This window comes from Corapipo altera, unplaced genomic scaffold (genome assembly GCF_003945725.1).
Source record: "Corapipo altera isolate COAL_440 unplaced genomic scaffold, ASM394572v1 1, whole genome shotgun sequence".
NCBI lineage: Eukaryota > Metazoa > Chordata > Aves > Passeriformes > Pipridae > Corapipo > Corapipo altera.
In genome coordinates, this window is record NW_020884873.1 from 11650147 (window position 1) to 11668964 (window position 18818).

At 33.7% G+C, this 18818-nt stretch overlaps 2 protein-coding genes across 3 annotated transcripts in view; one reads left to right on the top strand and one right to left on the bottom strand.

Annotated features, from left to right (window-relative positions):
• PARPBP (PARP1 binding protein) overlaps nucleotides 1-13565 on the top strand; it is a 41799-nt gene extending 28234 nt beyond the window's left edge. The window contains exons 9-11 of one of the 2 annotated variants that reach the window (XM_027661487.1): nucleotides 2047-2128; nucleotides 12283-12424; nucleotides 13065-13565. In XM_027661487.1, the coding sequence (XP_027517288.1) occupies nucleotides 2047-2128; nucleotides 12283-12424; nucleotides 13065-13399 (559 nt within the window). In that variant the 3' untranslated portion in view covers nucleotides 13400-13565. Of the gene's footprint in view, nucleotides 1-2046; nucleotides 2129-12258; nucleotides 12425-13064 lie in introns of both variants that reach the window. The other variant, XM_027661478.1, reaches the window with a different exon arrangement.
• Nucleotides 13485-15028, bottom strand: PMCH (pro-melanin concentrating hormone). Its single transcript, XM_027661514.1, has 3 exons — nucleotides 14722-15028; nucleotides 14029-14218; nucleotides 13485-13807 (listed from the first exon to the last, which is right to left on the bottom strand). Exons 1-3 carry the CDS (start codon nucleotides 14968-14970, stop codon nucleotides 13758-13760), a joined length of 489 nt encoding a protein of 162 aa, XP_027517315.1. The 5' UTR covers nucleotides 14971-15028; the 3' UTR covers nucleotides 13485-13757.
• Between the last annotated feature and the right edge of the window lie 3790 nt (nucleotides 15029-18818).

Sequence of the window (18818 nt, forward strand, 5' to 3'; positions counted from 1 at the left end):
GTAAATCTGGAACACTTTACCCCATCTATGGAAGTATCTTTGGTAATAAACATCACCACAGTTTTCAGATTCTTGATAGTCTGAGTTTGTGCATCAGATGGTTGGTCACCTCATATGATAGTTTTTGGTTTATGTTTTTCAACCACATAGTAGTTATTATTTTGAGATTTTTCAAAATGCTTTTTTTTTGTTTCTAGAGATTTCATTACTCAAGAATCCTAGAATATATTTAATTTATTGTGAGTAGTTTTGTCTGGATTCTGGTTGGAGAGAGCACTGTTACTTTTCAGGTGAAGACTGAGATCATATGAGAGCATCTTTTTTCTCAAAACATCGGCATTGCAAGAAGTTTTTTTCTTTGTTTTACTCTTAATAAACTTCTAGATAGATTAGGTAGATTTATCTCTCTGCACTGAAATCTTGAAAAAAGCTGCTACTGAGAAGCAGCTACTCTGTTGTTTAATATTTTACAGGCTTTAATTAAAAATATTTTCATCATAATTTGTGAAATGCATGCTTATTTGGAAACTGAAAATATAAGCCCTGTATTACATCCCTTTGTTTTAGAAGTTTCTAAACCAAGCTGAAGTTTTTCTTACTTAATCTGCCCTTTAGTATATCCTTCACATATTTTCCTTCTGCAAGCACCTCATTCCAATCTGCTGGAAAATATTCTCCTTAGATATCATTATAGAAGTTCAAATAAAATTCTCTTGCTAAATTTTTTGTATTTTGAAGATATGTGCAAGGCAGAAGTGTGCTATTTTTACCATAGCATTTGAAATTTTTTTTAAGCAAATATAAAAATGTAGTGATTATATTGAAATCAAAGTAAGGAGGTTCTGATGTAATTAATGATATTATTTATGTTTTAGAGTTAAGTTTTACGTGACCATGGATTAAATATTTTCATAACTTTTTGCAATAAAGGTTCTCTCTTTCTGGTTTTTGCAAGTTCAACAGGTATTCAACATTTGAGGCACCTTTGTGTTTGCTGTGGATTTTTGTATCCTTCCCAACATCTTTCTGTTCTACTAATGTTAAAACCAGTAATTATTTCATGCTCATTTATTTTCTTGCTTTTTTAAAAATTTCCTTCTGTTTAAAGAATACCCATGTTGATGTGGTGTTCTAAACGAAGAATCTCTTGAAAACCCATTTCTGTGGGCACTGACAAGAAACTAACCTATCCATGCACTGCAGAAGCAGTGATGATTTAATCAATCTCTTGTCTGGAGGAAACATCAGTTATGAGAAAAAACAAGATGCTGAGAATTTTTTTCATGGGTTACAAAGACGATTCGTGAACCAGAACAATAGCATGGACATTATCATGATGAAGCTGCATCTATTGGTAATTAATAGCAGAACCATTGCAAGGCCATGCAAAAGTTCTTCGCAGCAGACAACTAGAAATAAACAAATAAAGAAGTTTTATTTATGAAAAAATTGAATAAAATTAGCTAAATAAATAAAATAAAGAGTGAATTATTGTTGAAAAACCTGTCCTTGTGTGCACACTGGTCTGCCATGAGCTTACACAGGGAACTAATTATTTACAAATGCACAGATTAGTTTTTATTTCAAGACCAAAAACCCCCCTTTATATGCATCAATAATTTCTTGCAATATATATGCATCAAATATTTTCATCGATATAACTATTTACATACTACAATGAAGAGGGTGGAAACATTTTGTATATTTCTGTTGAAAAATCTATAAATATGAGGCAAATTATATTGAATATCAACCAGACGCTATAGAAGGGGGTGTAAATAGAATGGTGGGTTGGAAACTCATCACCAGCATGACATGTAATAATACTGTGGCTGCAGAGCCACAATATTTTAAACATACTGCAAAATGATACCAGAAATTGGAGCTGTAGGTTTGGTTTCATTGTGCTCTCTTCAGTTGTCACAGTACATGTGGTTACTAAGGAAGGTACTTGCCTTCCTGTTCCTGAGGAACTAGGTATGGTAACAATTTTTCTTAACTAATTGCTTACATGTTCTAAATACTTCTTATCTCTTTTTAATGTAGATCTCCGACACAATCCAATGGATCTTCTCCAAAACCTCTTAGACAACGTATTCAGAAATCTACGAAGGAAAAAGTAATTAAGGTACTGTGTAGAAATTGCTACGCAAATATGAAGGCACTAAAATAATAGTGATAAAATGAAAATAACAGTGTTAAAATACCCAAATACCTGGCTGAAATGTATCCCATTGCTGAAGAAGTGTCATTGTGATTAGCTTGTGGTAATTGGCCCAACTCGAACAGTATTGTGATATGAATGGAAATATCTAAAACTCCAGAAGAGAAAGGCTCTAAACTTAAAAGCACTTCCTAATGAAGATTTCTTAATGGAGGTAAACTGGATTAATCTTTATCTCTTCGTTTACCCATCTGTGTGTTTCAGGACCATAGCAATAAAACAAGCTAGTGGAAAACAGAGGTAAAACTGAACATAGGCACCTGATTTCAGTTCTGATAATACAGGCATTGTGGAAGTGTAATAATGACTTTTTCATTGCTTTTTTCTCTTTTGATGCTTTTTCTTTGTACCAATCTGAGGACGTTTGCATAACATTGCTTTGTGAACAATAAAATAAAGATGTTAGGGTTTACTACTTTGTAGATGAAATGGAGCATTACAAGAATATGTTGGTATTGTGGGAGACACTATTAAAAAGAACAACTTCAATGTTTGCAAAAATTGCAGTCTTCCAGTGTACTGCATTTACATAGTTGTTTTTCTTCAAAATTGCCAAACTTGCATGTTGTGATTATGAAGGGAGGCAGAGCTTGTCTTCCGCAGTATTTCAACAGAGAGCTAAATAAAAGTAGCAACATAATATTTTTTACAAACTGACAGCGTGTAAAAACACAAACATAATTAGTATATAAGGGGTGTTTTAAGCCATCAGAATTAGTTCCAGAACAATGGAAGATATCTTTCTGTCACTGGACATGAGGTAAACTTGAACACAATAGCACATATCTAAGAGGCAGAAAGACATTAAAATCAAAAGCACTATCAGTATTTCTAGCATGCATTTTAAATATGATCCAAGTTAATTCTGAGTCTTTTTTTTGGGATTGAGGGAATGATGGGCATTTTGGACACATGTACTAATTATGGTGAAATTTAGTTTGAAAGCCATAGGCAAATTATGAAAGATTGAAGCTGAAAAAGAATGTTCTTTATATTAATTTTATATAAACAACACATTTAAATTGCAGCTTTACTCAATTAATAGCAAAAATGTGTTATGGTGTTTACATAAAATGTTGAAATAGATAATTTTCTTATCTAAATGGAGGTTTTGTAACCGGATCCATGAACAGCTGTGTTCATTATCAAAGTGCAAAAATGATTATCTAAAGTAATTACCTGTGACATTTGAGACATTTGCTGGAAACATATGTTTTTAACAGAAACAATCAAAAAATATGAGTTTAGAGACTGATTCATATTATGAAAATATTTTAAATTTTTTGGAAACAATTTTATTAATTTAAAAATGGATTAACTACTCTGATTTCTGTGCAAATAGTAGTTCTTTCAGATGCCTCTGAATAGATGAGTTCTACTTCAGGAGCAGGAATTGCTTGCAAAAGTTCATTATGGCAGTCTGCTGTGCTGCTTTTGTGGTGCCTGACTCTGATAAGGGTTCTGTGACTCCTATGATTATTGTTAATTTAATACTTGTCCTAGTCTTGCTTTACTGTGATTGATGAAATAGAAGTACCTGTAGCAAAATGGAACAAAACATCTGATTTTAGCCAATAATTTTTGAGATCTTTCAGTCAACTTCTAGGACTGAGTTTGATGCTTACTAGGTGCCTAATATAATTGAGGAAGATTATATCAAAATATAAATTACCTTTTGTCTTATGGAAACCAAAATTCAAAGTGAACAAGTGACAGGTCTAAAGTCTGTGGTTCACACTCCTAAACTTAATTTGGCATGTTAGAAGACTGTAAAGGTTACTTAGTATTATCTTTTCTAGATTAAATTAATGATGGTGAACTCTCTTCCCTGTTTTAGCAATGTGGCTGGTAACATGAGCAACATGTTGAACTGAATAGCTGCTTGGAGCTATACAAGTCACATCTTAGAGCAACACTGAGGCTGCTTAACTGCCTCTAGTAATCACAATCAGTCTTCTTTATGGCTTTCTTCTATTATATCCTATTGTACCAGTGAGACCACGTACAGCATGGAACTGAGGCCAAATATCTCAAGATGTTTTTCCATTTAAAAAAGTGAAAATAAAATCATGCAGGTCAGAGTGTAAATATTCCTCAGTTATACCCTCAGCGTAGGGTCCTCTTACTCAAGGTAAGATGTCTGAGTGTTTTACATTATCTTTGCAATTCTCTTTTCTGTGTATTGGCTAAACATTGGCATCTAAACTATGCTATATTCCTGTGAAGTATGGAATTATTATTCTGGTATTCCTCTGCTCACCTTAGTCGTGCTTCTCCTTCCAGTCAACTGAAATGGCTGTTACCAAAAAACTAGTGACTTTTGTAACTAAAACTTGCATAGTTCTCTATCATTCATATTTGATCTCCATCCTCTCACATAAAATCCTACTTTCTTTCTTAAAATGTTGATCTTCCATTTTGTCTTTTTCTGTTTTTTTCTCTCTACCTTCCTAACAATTTCTGCAGTTTCTTTTGCATGTTTCTACTCCTTCGTTTTCTTTCTTTTTGTATGAAGACATTTTTAGGTCCCTGTCTTTCTCTTCATTTCTTTTTCTGTACCTTCTTTGTGACTGAATACATCTGAATACAAATGGAACTTCAGCTATCAACAGTTCACACACCTACAACTGACCTAAGTGTCCCTCATGTCAAAACTGACATCTTTTGTTAATTCTATACCATCTTGTGGATACCCAGCTTTTGATCTTGATATGTCTGTCTTTCCTGGTATATTTAACACTGAAGATGACATTGTACATGTTGTATTTCTACTCCATAACACCTCTGGGATATGTTTTTCTCTATCTATATGTCTACTCAACTGTAATTTAGTAAGTACTCATTTTACTTTCTAAGATGCTGCTGTGTATTTTTCTTGGACTTGATAGTTGTGGCTTTGGCCTACTTTTCTTCACTGAGATTGCCATATAAAAAGTTGTATTTAAAGTGATTAGACACTAGATGCCATTCTACTGTTTGTATCTCAGTCTGTTCCTTTATGTTGTGGTACATATAAGCCTACTTGTTTTAACCTCTCCAAATCCATTGATTATTTCTGATTTGCTGCTTTGAGGTATCTGTTCTTGCTTACGTTCAACCTGCAATACCAGTATTCATTGTTCATTTGTTAATTTTCAGATGAGCCCTTTTAGCTGTCTTTTATACTGTTTCTTATGGCTGAAGGGATTTCCTATAGTGATCTGCAGAACTCATTATACTCCTTTAAAACCTTTTTCAGTACCTTTAAATCAACCTCTCCCCAAGCCTTAGCAGTGTTTTGTGTTGAGATGGATGCCCATTACAATGACTAACTTCAGTTCCTTTCTCTGTGAATCCATATATTTCTTGTCTTGGATTGTATTGTCTCTTGGTAGAAATAAATTTTGCTATGTCCTTACTGTACAGCACATAGCACAAAGAATTCCTTGTCTATGACCATAAATCTCAAGTCCTGTAGTAATATGTACCACCTTCATACACTGAGTATCAGTCTTCATTATTATTCCATGCAACCATTTTGAAATAGGTACAGGTTGCTTGTAAAATTCACAGTTCGTTATGCAGAATGCACTTATGTTAGCAATCAATTCAGAAGAGCTATCAGACATTTGTTTTTTGAATAAGAGAATAGCAGTATGATGTTTCTTTTCAATATCTGTGGTTCTTCAGAGAAGTTTCTTTTGCTGTATGTGTGATGGTAGCTTTAGTTACAAAAGATTGCCCTAAGGACCTTTTTACCATGCTGACTCTGATAGGTGTTAGATGGTTAGTCTATAATATAAATTGAGATCTCTCATTAGAACTTGTCCCACAAAAATTTCCTTTTCCATGATATTTGAGAGAAGAAAAATACACTAATGGTGATTAGTTTGCTTGTATGCTGAGTCCCATCAATATATATGTGTTAAATAAAGAAATTTTGGACAATCTAGAAAGTAAAAAAAGAAACAGCTAAACTAAAAATAAATTTAAAGAAAAAGTGAGAGAGAAAATTGTTATGTCCTCTCTTTCTTTAAGAGGAACTGATCTCTCAACTTCTGTAGAATTATGTAGAGGAGTGCAGATTGATAATATTTTAGATCTAGGGCACACCATCATGTGTATGTGTTTCAGTATCTGAAAATATGGGCAGTGGATAAAAAAACCAGATAGTTATGAACTGGAATTGCTGTTCAAAAAAAAAAAATAGTCTGTGGATATTTCCATTGTGCCAAAACAAATGCCTGGCAACAGTTAGTGACAAAGAAATATTTTTGTCTTTCAATCCTCATTAAATACTGGAAGAAATGCAGAAAGATCACCTAACTATAATGGCATTTATTAGGAAGAAAAGCTGGTGCTCTTACTCCTTGAGGAGAAAGAAGTCTGGGGAACAAGCATGTTGCATTGTTCCATTTTCTCTAGCAGAAGTAGGTAAGAAAAATAATAAGAAATTCCTTTAAAAGTCTACCTTTGAGAGACAATGTGGTTTCAGGTTTGTTAGCTATTGTTTCAGTGAAATGTCTTCTGGTGAAGGGTACTTCGTAGAAGGAATCTTTAGTACAGAAAGGTCTGTAGAACATCTATTGAGTTATGTCTTGTCAGCTGTCCTTACCACTCTTTTCTGCTTTACAGAAATATGTAGAAAACTTAATTGTACAGGGGAGAATTATTTTATCTGAAAAGGGTTCATCCAACCTTATGTTTGCTTCTTTGAATCATACTTCTGTTAATATGAAATGGGTAGGTACCCCGTTGTCTGACTACTTATTTTGTTGATTTCAATGGGGTTATTAAAGTCCTGCTTAGTGGTGTGAGAGGGGAATGGACAGACTGTTACAATAAGCTACTTTGTTTTGGTTGAAGAGCAATTTAGGACAACAAAAATATTGCATATTAAGATTTTCATCTTTCTTCTGCACTGCAAAATATGAATGAAACTTGTGAGTTGTAGGTAAAATACTGTTCCTGAACTAAGGGGATTGGGTGAAACTGAGAACTTCAGGAGTTAAGAAGGGAAGGACAAAAGTTATTAGGCTGTGAGCATGCAGTATATAAGAGAGTAACAGATCTTTTTTTGTAAATTTAAGATTGTTTTGGCCTTTTGATATATTACTTTAGAAATCCTGCTGCATTGTTAACACACTTACCCTGAAACAGCTGCAAGGACTTTCAGTAGTTTGGCATGTTTTTTTTCTTCATGTAACCGGAGACAACCTTTCCTATATGAGGCACTATTTCCCTCCAACTGGGAACATAACTGCAGTTTTAGTTTTAAAAAGAATTTGTGGCTTAAGAACTCTAACAAATCTTGGCATGCTTGAAGTTCATTGTAATTTTACTGTGTATAGAAATCTTTCCAAGAAAAAAACTCCACAAAGCAAAAAATCTCTGTCTGCCTTTCTCATGTGACTTTTTCATGTCTCTATAAAATGACTTAATATCTAGCTTCATGCTCTGCTCTTATTTTTCATTTCTTAGTTCTCTAAGTGCTGTTACTTGAGAGAATTGTTTTGCCTGTTTGTAATTCCAGGACAAATAAATTATGACTTGGAAAACTGTCAACAGGAAGTTATCAAGAGTTTTCTTTATGCCCACTATAATTGTGAACAGAAAATTCATAGCAATAGAGAAGACAATCTTCCTCATGTAGTAGTCTCATCTATTGTAGCAAGAAATATTTATTTCCTAAGCAGACTATAATTGTGGAGAACAGAGAACACTAAAGTCACTAGTAGTTTAGTAGAGGATAGAAGAGAAGGAAAAGGTTATGTTTAGCACAGTATCTGAAGAAAAACTTGGTGTCGGTTGATAAACCACATTTATATAGAAAACACCATTTTTGTTTCTACAAGACCCCTAAATTACTTTATTTAGGATCCATAGCTGTGAGTTTTGAATACTTTCAAAAACCAATAGTGAAGTGATTTGAGACTTATATTCTCAAAACAGTAGCAGGTTATTTTGAGATAGCAAAAGGCTGGTACAATGTCATGCTAAAAAAAATAAAATTATACTTTTGGTACAATTAAAACCTGGGCTATTCAGGATATTTTTTATGCTTGAATAACATGATGCCTTGGTTTGGCAATGATACCATTTATTGTTTTGTTACTCTTCCCCTTGCACCCTCTTCCCTTCTTCAGCTTTCTCTTTCAACTTACCTTGAATATTTTTTTTAAAAGGACAAGAGTAAGGGTGGAGAAAATAAATTTTCTTTTTATCTCTTTTTCTCATCCAGATAGTACTCTAGTTGTTTGGCTAGAAAATAAAAACATGTGTTTGTTGTTACTGATGCAGGTTTTCAAATTCTATTATGCCATTCCAGTGTATAAAACCCAAATCTCAACTTTCTTAGTGACTAAATATTGGCAGTACTGTCTGTATGCAGATGCTGAAAGGAGATCTGGAATAGATTATAATCTAACTTTCAGAAATAAATAGAGCATACACCATTAATATTCCATATAAAAATGAATGTTTTATATGGGCATCTCAAACAACTGAAAAATTTCTTTAGATACAGATATCAAGGTGGGAGAATGTCCTTCTTTATCTACTCATTAGGACTCCTGATTGACCTACTTGTGCTGAAACACTGTCTTAAATTCTATTATACTTTCTTCCAGCTGAACAGTGATAACAGTGAACCCTTTTTTTCTTAAATGCAGCAGTATTTCTTTCTTGATATAGGGATAACAGCAACATGCCACTTGCTTGTGAAGAGGAGAGGGGATACTAAGTCTTGAGTTCATTGCATGCCATTTGCGTGCAACTACTCAATTAGCAAACTGATCTCCCAACATTTTTCCTCTCCCAGACCTGTGGGTCATTGGGGTGGTGCTCTTAAAGCAGTGGATTTCAGGGAATTTAATATAAAAGAACTCTAAGTGCTTTTTCTGAAGCTTTTTATTTTATTCTAAGAGCTTTTTCAAGCTGTTGACTGCCTTCATTATGTGTGCTTCAATTAAGTTTTAGGTTGATCTTTCTTCTTAAAAACATTCCAATGAAGCTCTATTTCCTAATTCAATGTTAAACTTCTGCCTCTTTATGCTGCCTTCAGGCTGTTAAAATTTGCTCATTGCTACCTCACCCAGTGTAATACAGTTCTTTTTATTACTGATTATACATTCCTACACCGGTTAGAAGGTTTGATTCCTTCAACAAATTGTGTCTTACACTCTTTATATATACCCTCTAGATTAGCATTAGCATCAACAGTCTGATTTTGTAGAGCTTTGTGTACTGTTTGCACGTGACTACATGGTATGTGATGCAACACGTTTTTAAAGGTTCAGTGAAGTTGAGACACAGGTGGATTTTTCAGGATTTCAACTTGATTTCTGTCTTTTGACTCCACATATTCTGTCCTTGCAAACTTAATCAGTGAAGTGTCAGATGGGAGTGGTAAAAAGAAACCCTATGTTCATTAAAAAAATAACTGGATTTATTGTTAGTTGTAGGCTTGCTTGCTCATGTTTGGTGTTCTTCGTGCTGTATTTATTATAGATTCAGCAACTTAGCACAAACTGTAGCTTACTTGTCTCTTGCAATGTGAATATGCAGTAGAAATATGTGCAAGTTATTGTTGCATAATTTTTTATGTGTGTCATTTGCTGAACAGTAATTGAAAATTGAGGAATTTTTAAAGGATTAAGATGAAGTTTTTCAGAAACATATCAAATACAGAAAAATATTTTTCACTTATATTACAGTAACCTTAAACTTAAAGGAAACATAAGTCCTTTATCTTAATATTGTAATTGTACAATAGGATGTTGATTAAGTTTAAACTAGACAGCTGCTTATCCTTCAAAACACTTTCTGAAAAGAGCATAAAGTTAATGATATATACAGTCTACAGATTCCTTACAATGGGCACCGATTTCTTCTCTCTGGCAACCAGCAATAAGACCTGAGGGATTGGCATGGAGCTTTTTGGGGGGGTTAGGTTGGATATTAGGAAAAAGTTCTTTACCTGGACGATGGTTGGGCACTGGAATGGCTCCCCAGGAAAGTGGTCACAGCACCAAGCTCAACAGAGTTCAAGACAATGCTCTCTGGCACGTGGTGGGATTCATGGGGCTTTCCTGTGCAGGTCCAGGGATTGGACTCAATGATCCTTGCGAGTCCTTTCCAACTCAGGATATTCAATGATTCTACTTAAAAGGTCAGTGAGCTGAGGCATAATCTTGAAGCATACAAAACCTTGTAAATGTATGAACTATGTATATGGTCTTATTTTGGTAAATGTTTTAAGTACAGAGCAGATTAACACTTAAAAAAGATTTGAATTGTTGAGAGTCAGGCTAGCTGGTTCACCCTGTTAAATCTGCTTTTCTTTCCCAATCTGTTGTCTGGTGCAGATAAATTGCAGTTTGGGAATGATGGACAACTGGGAAAATTGGGACTTTTTAAGTCTTGAAGGGAATACTGAGCTTTAAAGTAAAACCACATATGTACAGACACATTAAACTAGAAAGATCAACTATGTTTCTGTAAATGAATGGAATATTTTTTGCAAATATACTAGGTATGTTCATCCGGCCAGCAGAAGAGATATGTTCATCCGGTATCATGAAGAGATAATTAAGTTGTATTTCAGTGATAAGCTTAGGTCTATTATCTTATATGCATGAAAGCAGTATCTGATGAAAGTGGCAGAAATTGTGACTGAATTTTGGGGATGAAGTCCTCTGTGAAAGGAGGCTTCTGGGAACACTATTTTCTTTCCTTCTGTCTAAATCTGAGAATTTGAGTTGGAAGAAAATTATATCTCGAAGGGTCAAATCAGAACTGTAAGTTTTTATCATGCTAATGCTAAGAAGAAAAATAGACTTGCATAATGCAATCTTTTTAATCAGAAAAGTGGCTATAAACCTCTTATTCAACAAATTACTCCTACTATATAGTTATATAGCAACATTTCTTCTGTAACAGTGTTTCTTGCTTGTTCTTTTTCTTGATGTTTGTGCTGTAGCACCTATTCAGCTCAAATTTATTTGAATTCACCTGTGCTATTGTAATAGAATTATTAGCTAAAAATCCAGATTTATTGTAATTATCTACTCTGTGCTATATGTTTCAACATAATTTGTATAATCTAGTACACTTTCAAATAGAAGTGAGGGCAGATTTTGTCTTTCAGAATCTATAGCATTTACGATCAGTTGTAAAGAAAGTACCACACTTGACCTGAAATTCTAAGCTGATATGAAGCTGTGACTTAAGTGTAAACTGAGAAAATTCGACCTGTAACCACTAATTCCATTATATATGGATATACTGAAAAAATTTATTTAATTTTTTATATTTGAACCAAATATTTTGATTTATCTGTGCTATGAGACTACGTTCCCTGCTTCTGAGACTAGGAGGTGGAGATGAGTATGCAGAATCAGGTACAGAAGGGTTCTTCAATACTGTAGATTTCTGGCAACTTAGGCTATTATGGGTATGTTCTGGCAAACGTGGAGTTAGACACTGGCATTCAGTGTTAAAATGGCTTTATTTTGTGAGTAAATGGGAATCTGAAATAATACTTTATATTCCACTTTTAGGTATAAGTATAGTGAAGCTTAGTTTATATTATCTATCATTCCTTTTCTGTGTTGCTGTTACACTTTCCTCTATGTACAGGTTGGTTAAGTGGAGAGACTCATCCTGTATTTGGCATTTATGAACTGACATCTCAAAGATGATGACCTATACATGTAAAAATTGACTGTAGTAGCTATGACACTCAAAGCAGTAGCGTCTGCAGCCTGCTAAAAGAAGGGGTTAACTTAAGGCAGAGAGCCTTAAGTTGAAGCTCTAATGGTTAATGTGTAACTTTCTGAAAAAGTTGAAAAAAAGATTTTTTTAAATTATTCTAGGACTTTTAATAGCATAATATGAGTATGCTTGAAAGCCCTTAACTTTGTAAATGAACACTTAATTTTTTTTTTTTTAATGTGAGCATACTCTTTTTTTCTAGTATTTTATGTGAAAAGAATGGGAAAGCTTGTTTTACTAATCTTGCAGGTGTTGTTTTTTACTTTTGTGAATACTTAAAGCTAATAGCAGATTGCTATTTGCAGATGAAGCAATCTTCAATTAAATCCCAGTTTGCATGTACATATAAAAATGATTTGAGTGAAATGGGTCATCAGCATTCTCTTGAAATTCCAACCTGCAAACATCCTGCACCAAAGCAACACCTGAAAGCTGGATATGGGACAGGTAAGCTGTGGTAGGATTGAATAAGAAAATGTGATAGCTAATATTTGAAATGCTATCCAAAAAACCTTTAGTAGAACTCAAGTATAACTATGTTTTCAAGAAAAAAAAAAAAGTCTCATTGTTCTGTGCATGCTATAATCAGTTAAATCTCTGAATTAAAATTGTGATGCTAATACTTTGAAAATATGAATGTTTGAAAATTACGTGTTGATGCTATCTTGAGGTAAAAAACCTATATGTGTTACATATATTACATAACGTTTGTTCTTATTTTACAAAAGTCAGCTAAGTGAAATCTGTACTTTTGCCATTAAAAGGGGAGAGAAATGTTTTAATCCACTTCAAATTACATCATATACAAAATTTCTATACCCTTTAAACCTCTTTTCCAATATCTTAAAGTTATATCTTAAAGTTATAAATCCACTTCCTTAAGTTAGTTGCTATTATATGTTTTAGAGCAATACCATTTTGTGACAATATAACAAATGTGATTGCAATGGCCAGCATAGCTTTGTTTTATTGATGGAACATTAGTTTTGATTAAAAAAAATAACGTGACAGTCTTGGTATAAAAGGGATGTATATTCCCAGGTAACTTTTTATTTCTTCACATGTTTTTTATATTCTTACATGACAGAAGGTACAAATTCATGTCTTGATGTACCAGTGCTTGGAACTATTTCTGAAAGTCTTCACCAGACTAGAAGTTGTACAGAAATGGGAAAGCTGAGTTGTCAGCCAAGGAACAAGAACTCCAGGAATGAACAGATGGATGTGAATAATGACAAAGTAATCTGTGACAAGGAAAGTGAACCATCTTTGCAAAAAAATGCTAAAAGACTTAAGACTTCAAACAACTCTCAGAAGGAATTGGACAGCAAAATTGGGGGTAGAAGAAAACAGACCAAAACTTCAAGTAAGAATAAGTTGATTGCTGGTCAGGCAAAATTAACTCAATTTTTTCGACTATAGGTTTTTGTTTTGACACACATGGTATGTTGACAGTTGTAAAATTTTGTGAGAAAAAGGGTGAAATTCATGAATTACTTCCTTTCATACTCAAATAATTGAAAGTAGCTTGTTGTATAATATTAGACAACTTATTACAAGTCTGGATTATGCTGAAGTCTTTTATTTTATAATAACAATACATTGTTAGTAATTGCAGTACGTGCTTTTTGGTGATGATTTACATATCCCTCTACAATGTGATGGGAAACTATTTTTGGATGCGTATGTATAGCCACACTAAAACACAGTAACTTCAAATTGCATTAAATTCACAATAAAATGTTTAATCTTCAAAGATGGTTGTGCCGATCAATAGTTTTCATGCTTGCCAACAAGGTCGATAGACTCTTCCCAGCATACACCTGAGGACTAAGGGAGGAAAAAAAACAAACTGAAGGTTTAAATCTGCAAAGAACTAGAATTCTTATGGCTTCTGAAAACATTAATTTAAAAAATGCTCCCTCCCCTGTGCACTGATTCACAACAGGCATGGAGTTTCTACGTGAAATTTTATCAAATTGCTATATTGACATTGCACTGTACTTCACCAGAATGAAATGATTTTTTACGTAAAAATAAAATTTATTTACTGTCAAAATCTCTTCTTCCTATAGGGAATTTAGCTGAATTTTCTTCATCTGTGGTTTCTCTTTCCTGTATTGGTTCAATATTTTGAATTTCAGTGTCAGCTGGAAAAGCCATGGCTCCCTTCAGTAGTTGTTTTCTACCTAAGTTGATTGGCCTAACATGATTTAAGAAATCACGTCTGGAACCCGTGTCCTGTTTTGAGGGAAAACAAGAGTAGTGGTTTATCTTTATTTACAGTCAGTTGTGTTCACATTTTATACTTTATACTTCACAGTGCAACTATTTTATGTTTATAGGTTAAAAGTAATGACCTGCATTACATCTTTGGCTGAAAAGGTTTAATGGTAAAGAACATAATGAAATAATGAGCCTCATGTTTGGCGAAGTTAAAAACCTGTTGCTGCATATAGGGACATGCTGAATCAAACATAAATATAGGCTTTCTCCCCCCCCCGCAAGCTTTGGCTACATATAGTTCTGTAAAAATCAGATTTAATTCAACTGTCCAAGTTACACATTCAAAATCCTGGCACTAGATACTTAAAGCTGAAAATTTTTTTCTTGACTATGGTATGTTAAACTGATATTTTTGTATATTTACCAGGTTGTTGCTTTAAATTATTGTACTTGCTTTCTAAAGGGGTATAAATAAATTTCCTTTTTATAATTAAGCCAAAATGTAAAACTGAACTCACCAAAAACTCCATGTTTCCATCATTCTTTTCATTGAAAACAATGCTGTCTTCAGTCTTGTAATGCTTCAGCAAAGGTATAGCTCCTCTGTTCAGAGCTTTATCTCCATTTCGAAGAGTTTTTCCTAGATTTAGTGTGGTTAGCAACATATCTTCATCTTCTACCTCTTGCAGAGATTTTGAAACTGAGAGTAGAAAACCTTGAGAAAAAAGAGAGAGGGAGAGAATTAATATGTATGATGAGATACACATTCTTAGTTATTTAACACTTGCATAGAAGTTCAGCAGTTCTCAAATGTTAAGAAAGCTTTTCCAGTTGTAAATTAACACATTCTCCATTTGTGCCCACTTTATATATTTTACAGGTTGAATGGAAACTACTTCAGTGGCTGATGAGTTCACCCTTTTAAAATGACTCATATTAAGGAGTAACCTTTTCTATAATCCTCCTAATCCCATCTGTTGTTTAGAACTAAAACTTTCCTTTATCATGGATAATTTGTTTTTGTATGTTTTCAGAACAGCACAGATTAGTTCCTTTCAATGGGTCAGTATAATGAAGGTCACAGAAAAAGTGATGTCCATTTGTGTTGTTTATAAAGACTTACCTCCAGTTAAGGCAACTCAAGAAAAGGAACTAATCTACTTAAGTAAGGAAGACTGTTGTAAAGATATGATCTATCATAGCTTTTGATCAAAACTTGATTCACTAGAGTTGAAGATCTTGAAATTTAATGATAGCTTAGACTGCTACCATGTTAGAGCTGAAATTATTAGTTTGTATTTTGATGTCCATTGTATGAGGTTGCATTATTCAGAGTTAATGTCTAGAAATATTTATTAATACTTAAATAACTGTATTTGTTTTCATTTTCTTACTGAAAGTGGACCTTTCTCAGCTACAAATATCACATAGTCAAATATGCTAAGAATGTAGAAAGAAAAGTAAACTTCAGTTTTTCTTTTAAAAAGTCTTTGAAATGTCTCTGTTACCCTGTGGAAGGAAATGCAGAAATTTCCACATACCGTCTCTGGAGGTTGTTGGGGTTTTTTTACCTTATCTGGAAGGCAAATGGACCAGCAGAAATGTAGCTAATCTCTTAATGTCAGTGATACAAACCACCTATTCAGTGACTGTGTGCCTCTTAGCTAGTAATTTATATTTGTTTTATCTTTTATCTTAGTGCAGGGTATCAAACATCCTGCTATTCAAAGCAAACCACTAGGAAATTGAGCTCTGATCACTGGTTACTTGCTGGACACACACCTACCTTGCCAAAGTAACTTCCCGATAAGAAGTTTAATGGCAAAATATGTCATCCAATCTCTTCTTGCTACTTTGTATTTTTCCCTCACATTATGTATTTGTATAGTTTTGTTCAATTAATAAAGCACTGGAGGAATGCTTTGGAGCTGTGTTGGCAGCAAACTTTTCTTTTATGTTCTGGTATGTATTAGGAGTTGGGGAAAAAGGTCTCAACCCAGTAACTGTGTATGTGAAACGAGCTTCTGCTTATGTGAAGCTACAGCACCCACAGGTAAGCAGAGTCTATCACACATTGTTCACTTTCGAATTCTTCTCGCAAAGAACAGTTCCAGTGAGTACAACTGACCTGGATCATTTGGAAAGCCCATCTGCAGTGTCTATCTAGTTGTCTACTATGAGACATAAGCCCATGTCTATGAAAGAATATAAGATCAGGGCAGACTTGTGGTATTCCCCTCAATATACTCCACTGCTTCTTAAACTGGTGGTTAATTTCTAAGTTTTGTTGGATATCTAAGGTGGTTCTAGTGATAATTAGTAGAACCTTCTAATTAGACTACTAAGAAATCAATAGCATATGTCTAAAAATTCAATAACTTATCTAAACTGCTCTGAGCAGGCAGAAAACTTTCATACACCTGCAGATTTGCAATGTGTATGGCTGTGTACAGCTCTTAATAATGCCTTTGGGAATCCTAACACTCTGATGTCTACATATTTTCCTTTTCATCCTGCAACTTTCAATTTTAGTAAAAATGTATAATGTTTTAATAGATCAACTTCTGTGTTTATCATCGTTTATGAAATTGTTTTTTATTTTTGGATAATAGATAGTAACCCAATATTGCTTCCAGAACAATAATAATTATTTTGAGAAACTCTTCTTGCTTCTGTGTTACATGTAGTAACAACAAAATACAAACTCTTAACATCTGAAATCTCACATGTTATATATGAGTAAATAAAATCTAGGTGATAATGTGCCTGGAATTTCTCTCATATTCATTTTAAATTCTTCTAGGAATGGATTACAAAACAATTGTAATAGTTTCTTTTAGTCTTGTAAATAGTTTCTTTTAGTCTGTAACGCCATATGCAAGTGCTTGAACCTAATACCTAGTATTGACTGAACAATAAATAAACCAGATATATATTGTATAAAGTCAATTTTGTTTCCCCCTATTATCAGAATTGAAAAACTTTGCAATGCAAGAGAGACTATTTAAGCAACCTTAATAAATCATTTTAGTGAATTGTTAAATAGCACAAAAATACTTGGTCGATATTAATTTGCCCAGTGGCATGCTATTTCTGATTTTAAAAGGTGGTTTGGGGTTTTTTTGTTTGTTTTATTTTTAGTTTGGATCTTTGGATTTTATACAAACAGCTGTAATTTAGTCCTTTTAGAGTGCAGTTAGAAGATATTTGACATTTGAAGAAATGCCACAAATACTGAAACTTTGGAAGACTGATTTAAAACCAAATCCAAACTCTTCATAATACTTGTTCATTCGTGTGATCCTCTAGTAGCAGGGAAGGAAATGCCGACTCTTTCTTATCCCTGCAGAGTATAAAAACATGGAGTTATGTGCATGGTGTGTATTTCCGGGCTACTAAAACATTTGGGTATTTTTAATAACAACATAACATCCTCTTCAGTTGATAAATAACTGAATATATCATATTTTTTGTAGCAGAATGAAGAAATCTCTTTTTATTTATTTTATTAAAAGATCCATTTTAGCAGTAGCTTTATCAGTATACATTGTGTATTGTGTCAGACAGGTGAAATTGTTTTAATTTCTCAGGCATAGATTTTATTTTTTTCTGATCCTTTTTCTTGTGATATTGGACACAGTAAAAAGAATAGAATGGTGGTATAAATTGATTTGTGCATTTTAATTAGCACTGATACAAATGGAGGTAAAAATATTCCAGAAAGGATTTATAGAATCTAGCAAGCACATTTGCCAAGAAGTTGGCTACAGCCACTCAGAAGGAAGTAATGAGGTTGTGAGTTGTATCTGAAAGCCTAATCTTTTCCTGGGTACTAACTGTATCAATTCTGTTTGCTCATACATTTACTCATTTTGGAACCAGATCCTGGAACTTTCTCAAGAAAGTGGACACTTGCTTTCAGTGACCCCATGATGCAGACTGTCCATCTAAATACCTAAATGTTTTAGTTCCAAAACACTCCCACCCCAAATCCAACAAGCAGATGCTAAAGTGGAGATTCTTTGTGCAATAATGGAAAGAACATGCCAGCTGTTCAGAGGACATATGAGAGGTAATTAGCACACTTCATTATATTGACTGTAAGAAATTAAGACTTGCCTAGCACCATTTTGTTGTCCCTCCCTGCTGAACTGGTAGTCACCTAGAATCAGCAAGATGATTTAGCATAAAGTAGGCACAATGCTGCTTATAACAGTACAACCTTGGACTTGTGCAGGAGCACAGCTCTAAATATTTTGAGTACTTAAAGTCATCTTCTGTATATGTGCCTGGAGAATGAACAAGAGAAGGGTGGGGGTGAATCCCCCACAAACTAGATGACTTTTAGTGAATTTCTGCCCAAGATCCAGAGTAGCCATTTCAGTTCTCTGTTGAATTATTGTCTGTGTGTTTATAGAATGAAATGTTGCATTTGTTTGTGTTAAAAATTAATTTCACAGTCAGAAAAACTTTAAAATATTTTCTGCTGTTTGTTTTGAAAACCATTTCAGAATTTCATTTGGAGGAACTGCATAGAAATGTAAATATTTCCTAAGGAATTGTACAACAGAAGAACTGAATGATGTGTGTATAGTTCCTTCTGGCAAAGTTAATG

What these genes read in the sequence shown, in the direction of transcription:
- PMCH (XM_027661514.1), bottom strand. Translation starts at nt 14,970, where the DNA reads ATGTGTATCTCATCATACATATTAATTCTCTCCCTCTCTCTTTTTTCT. An exon ending in ATGGAAACATGGAGTTTTTG is followed by an intron (nt 14,219 to 14,721) that starts GTGAGTTCAGTT and finishes CCCTCAAAACAG; the next exon opens with GACACGGGTTCCAGACGTGA. An exon ending in AGGAAGAAGAGATTTTGACA is followed by an intron (nt 13,808 to 14,028) that starts GTAAATAAATTT and finishes TTCCTCCCTTAG; the next exon opens with TCCTCAGGTGTATGCTGGGA.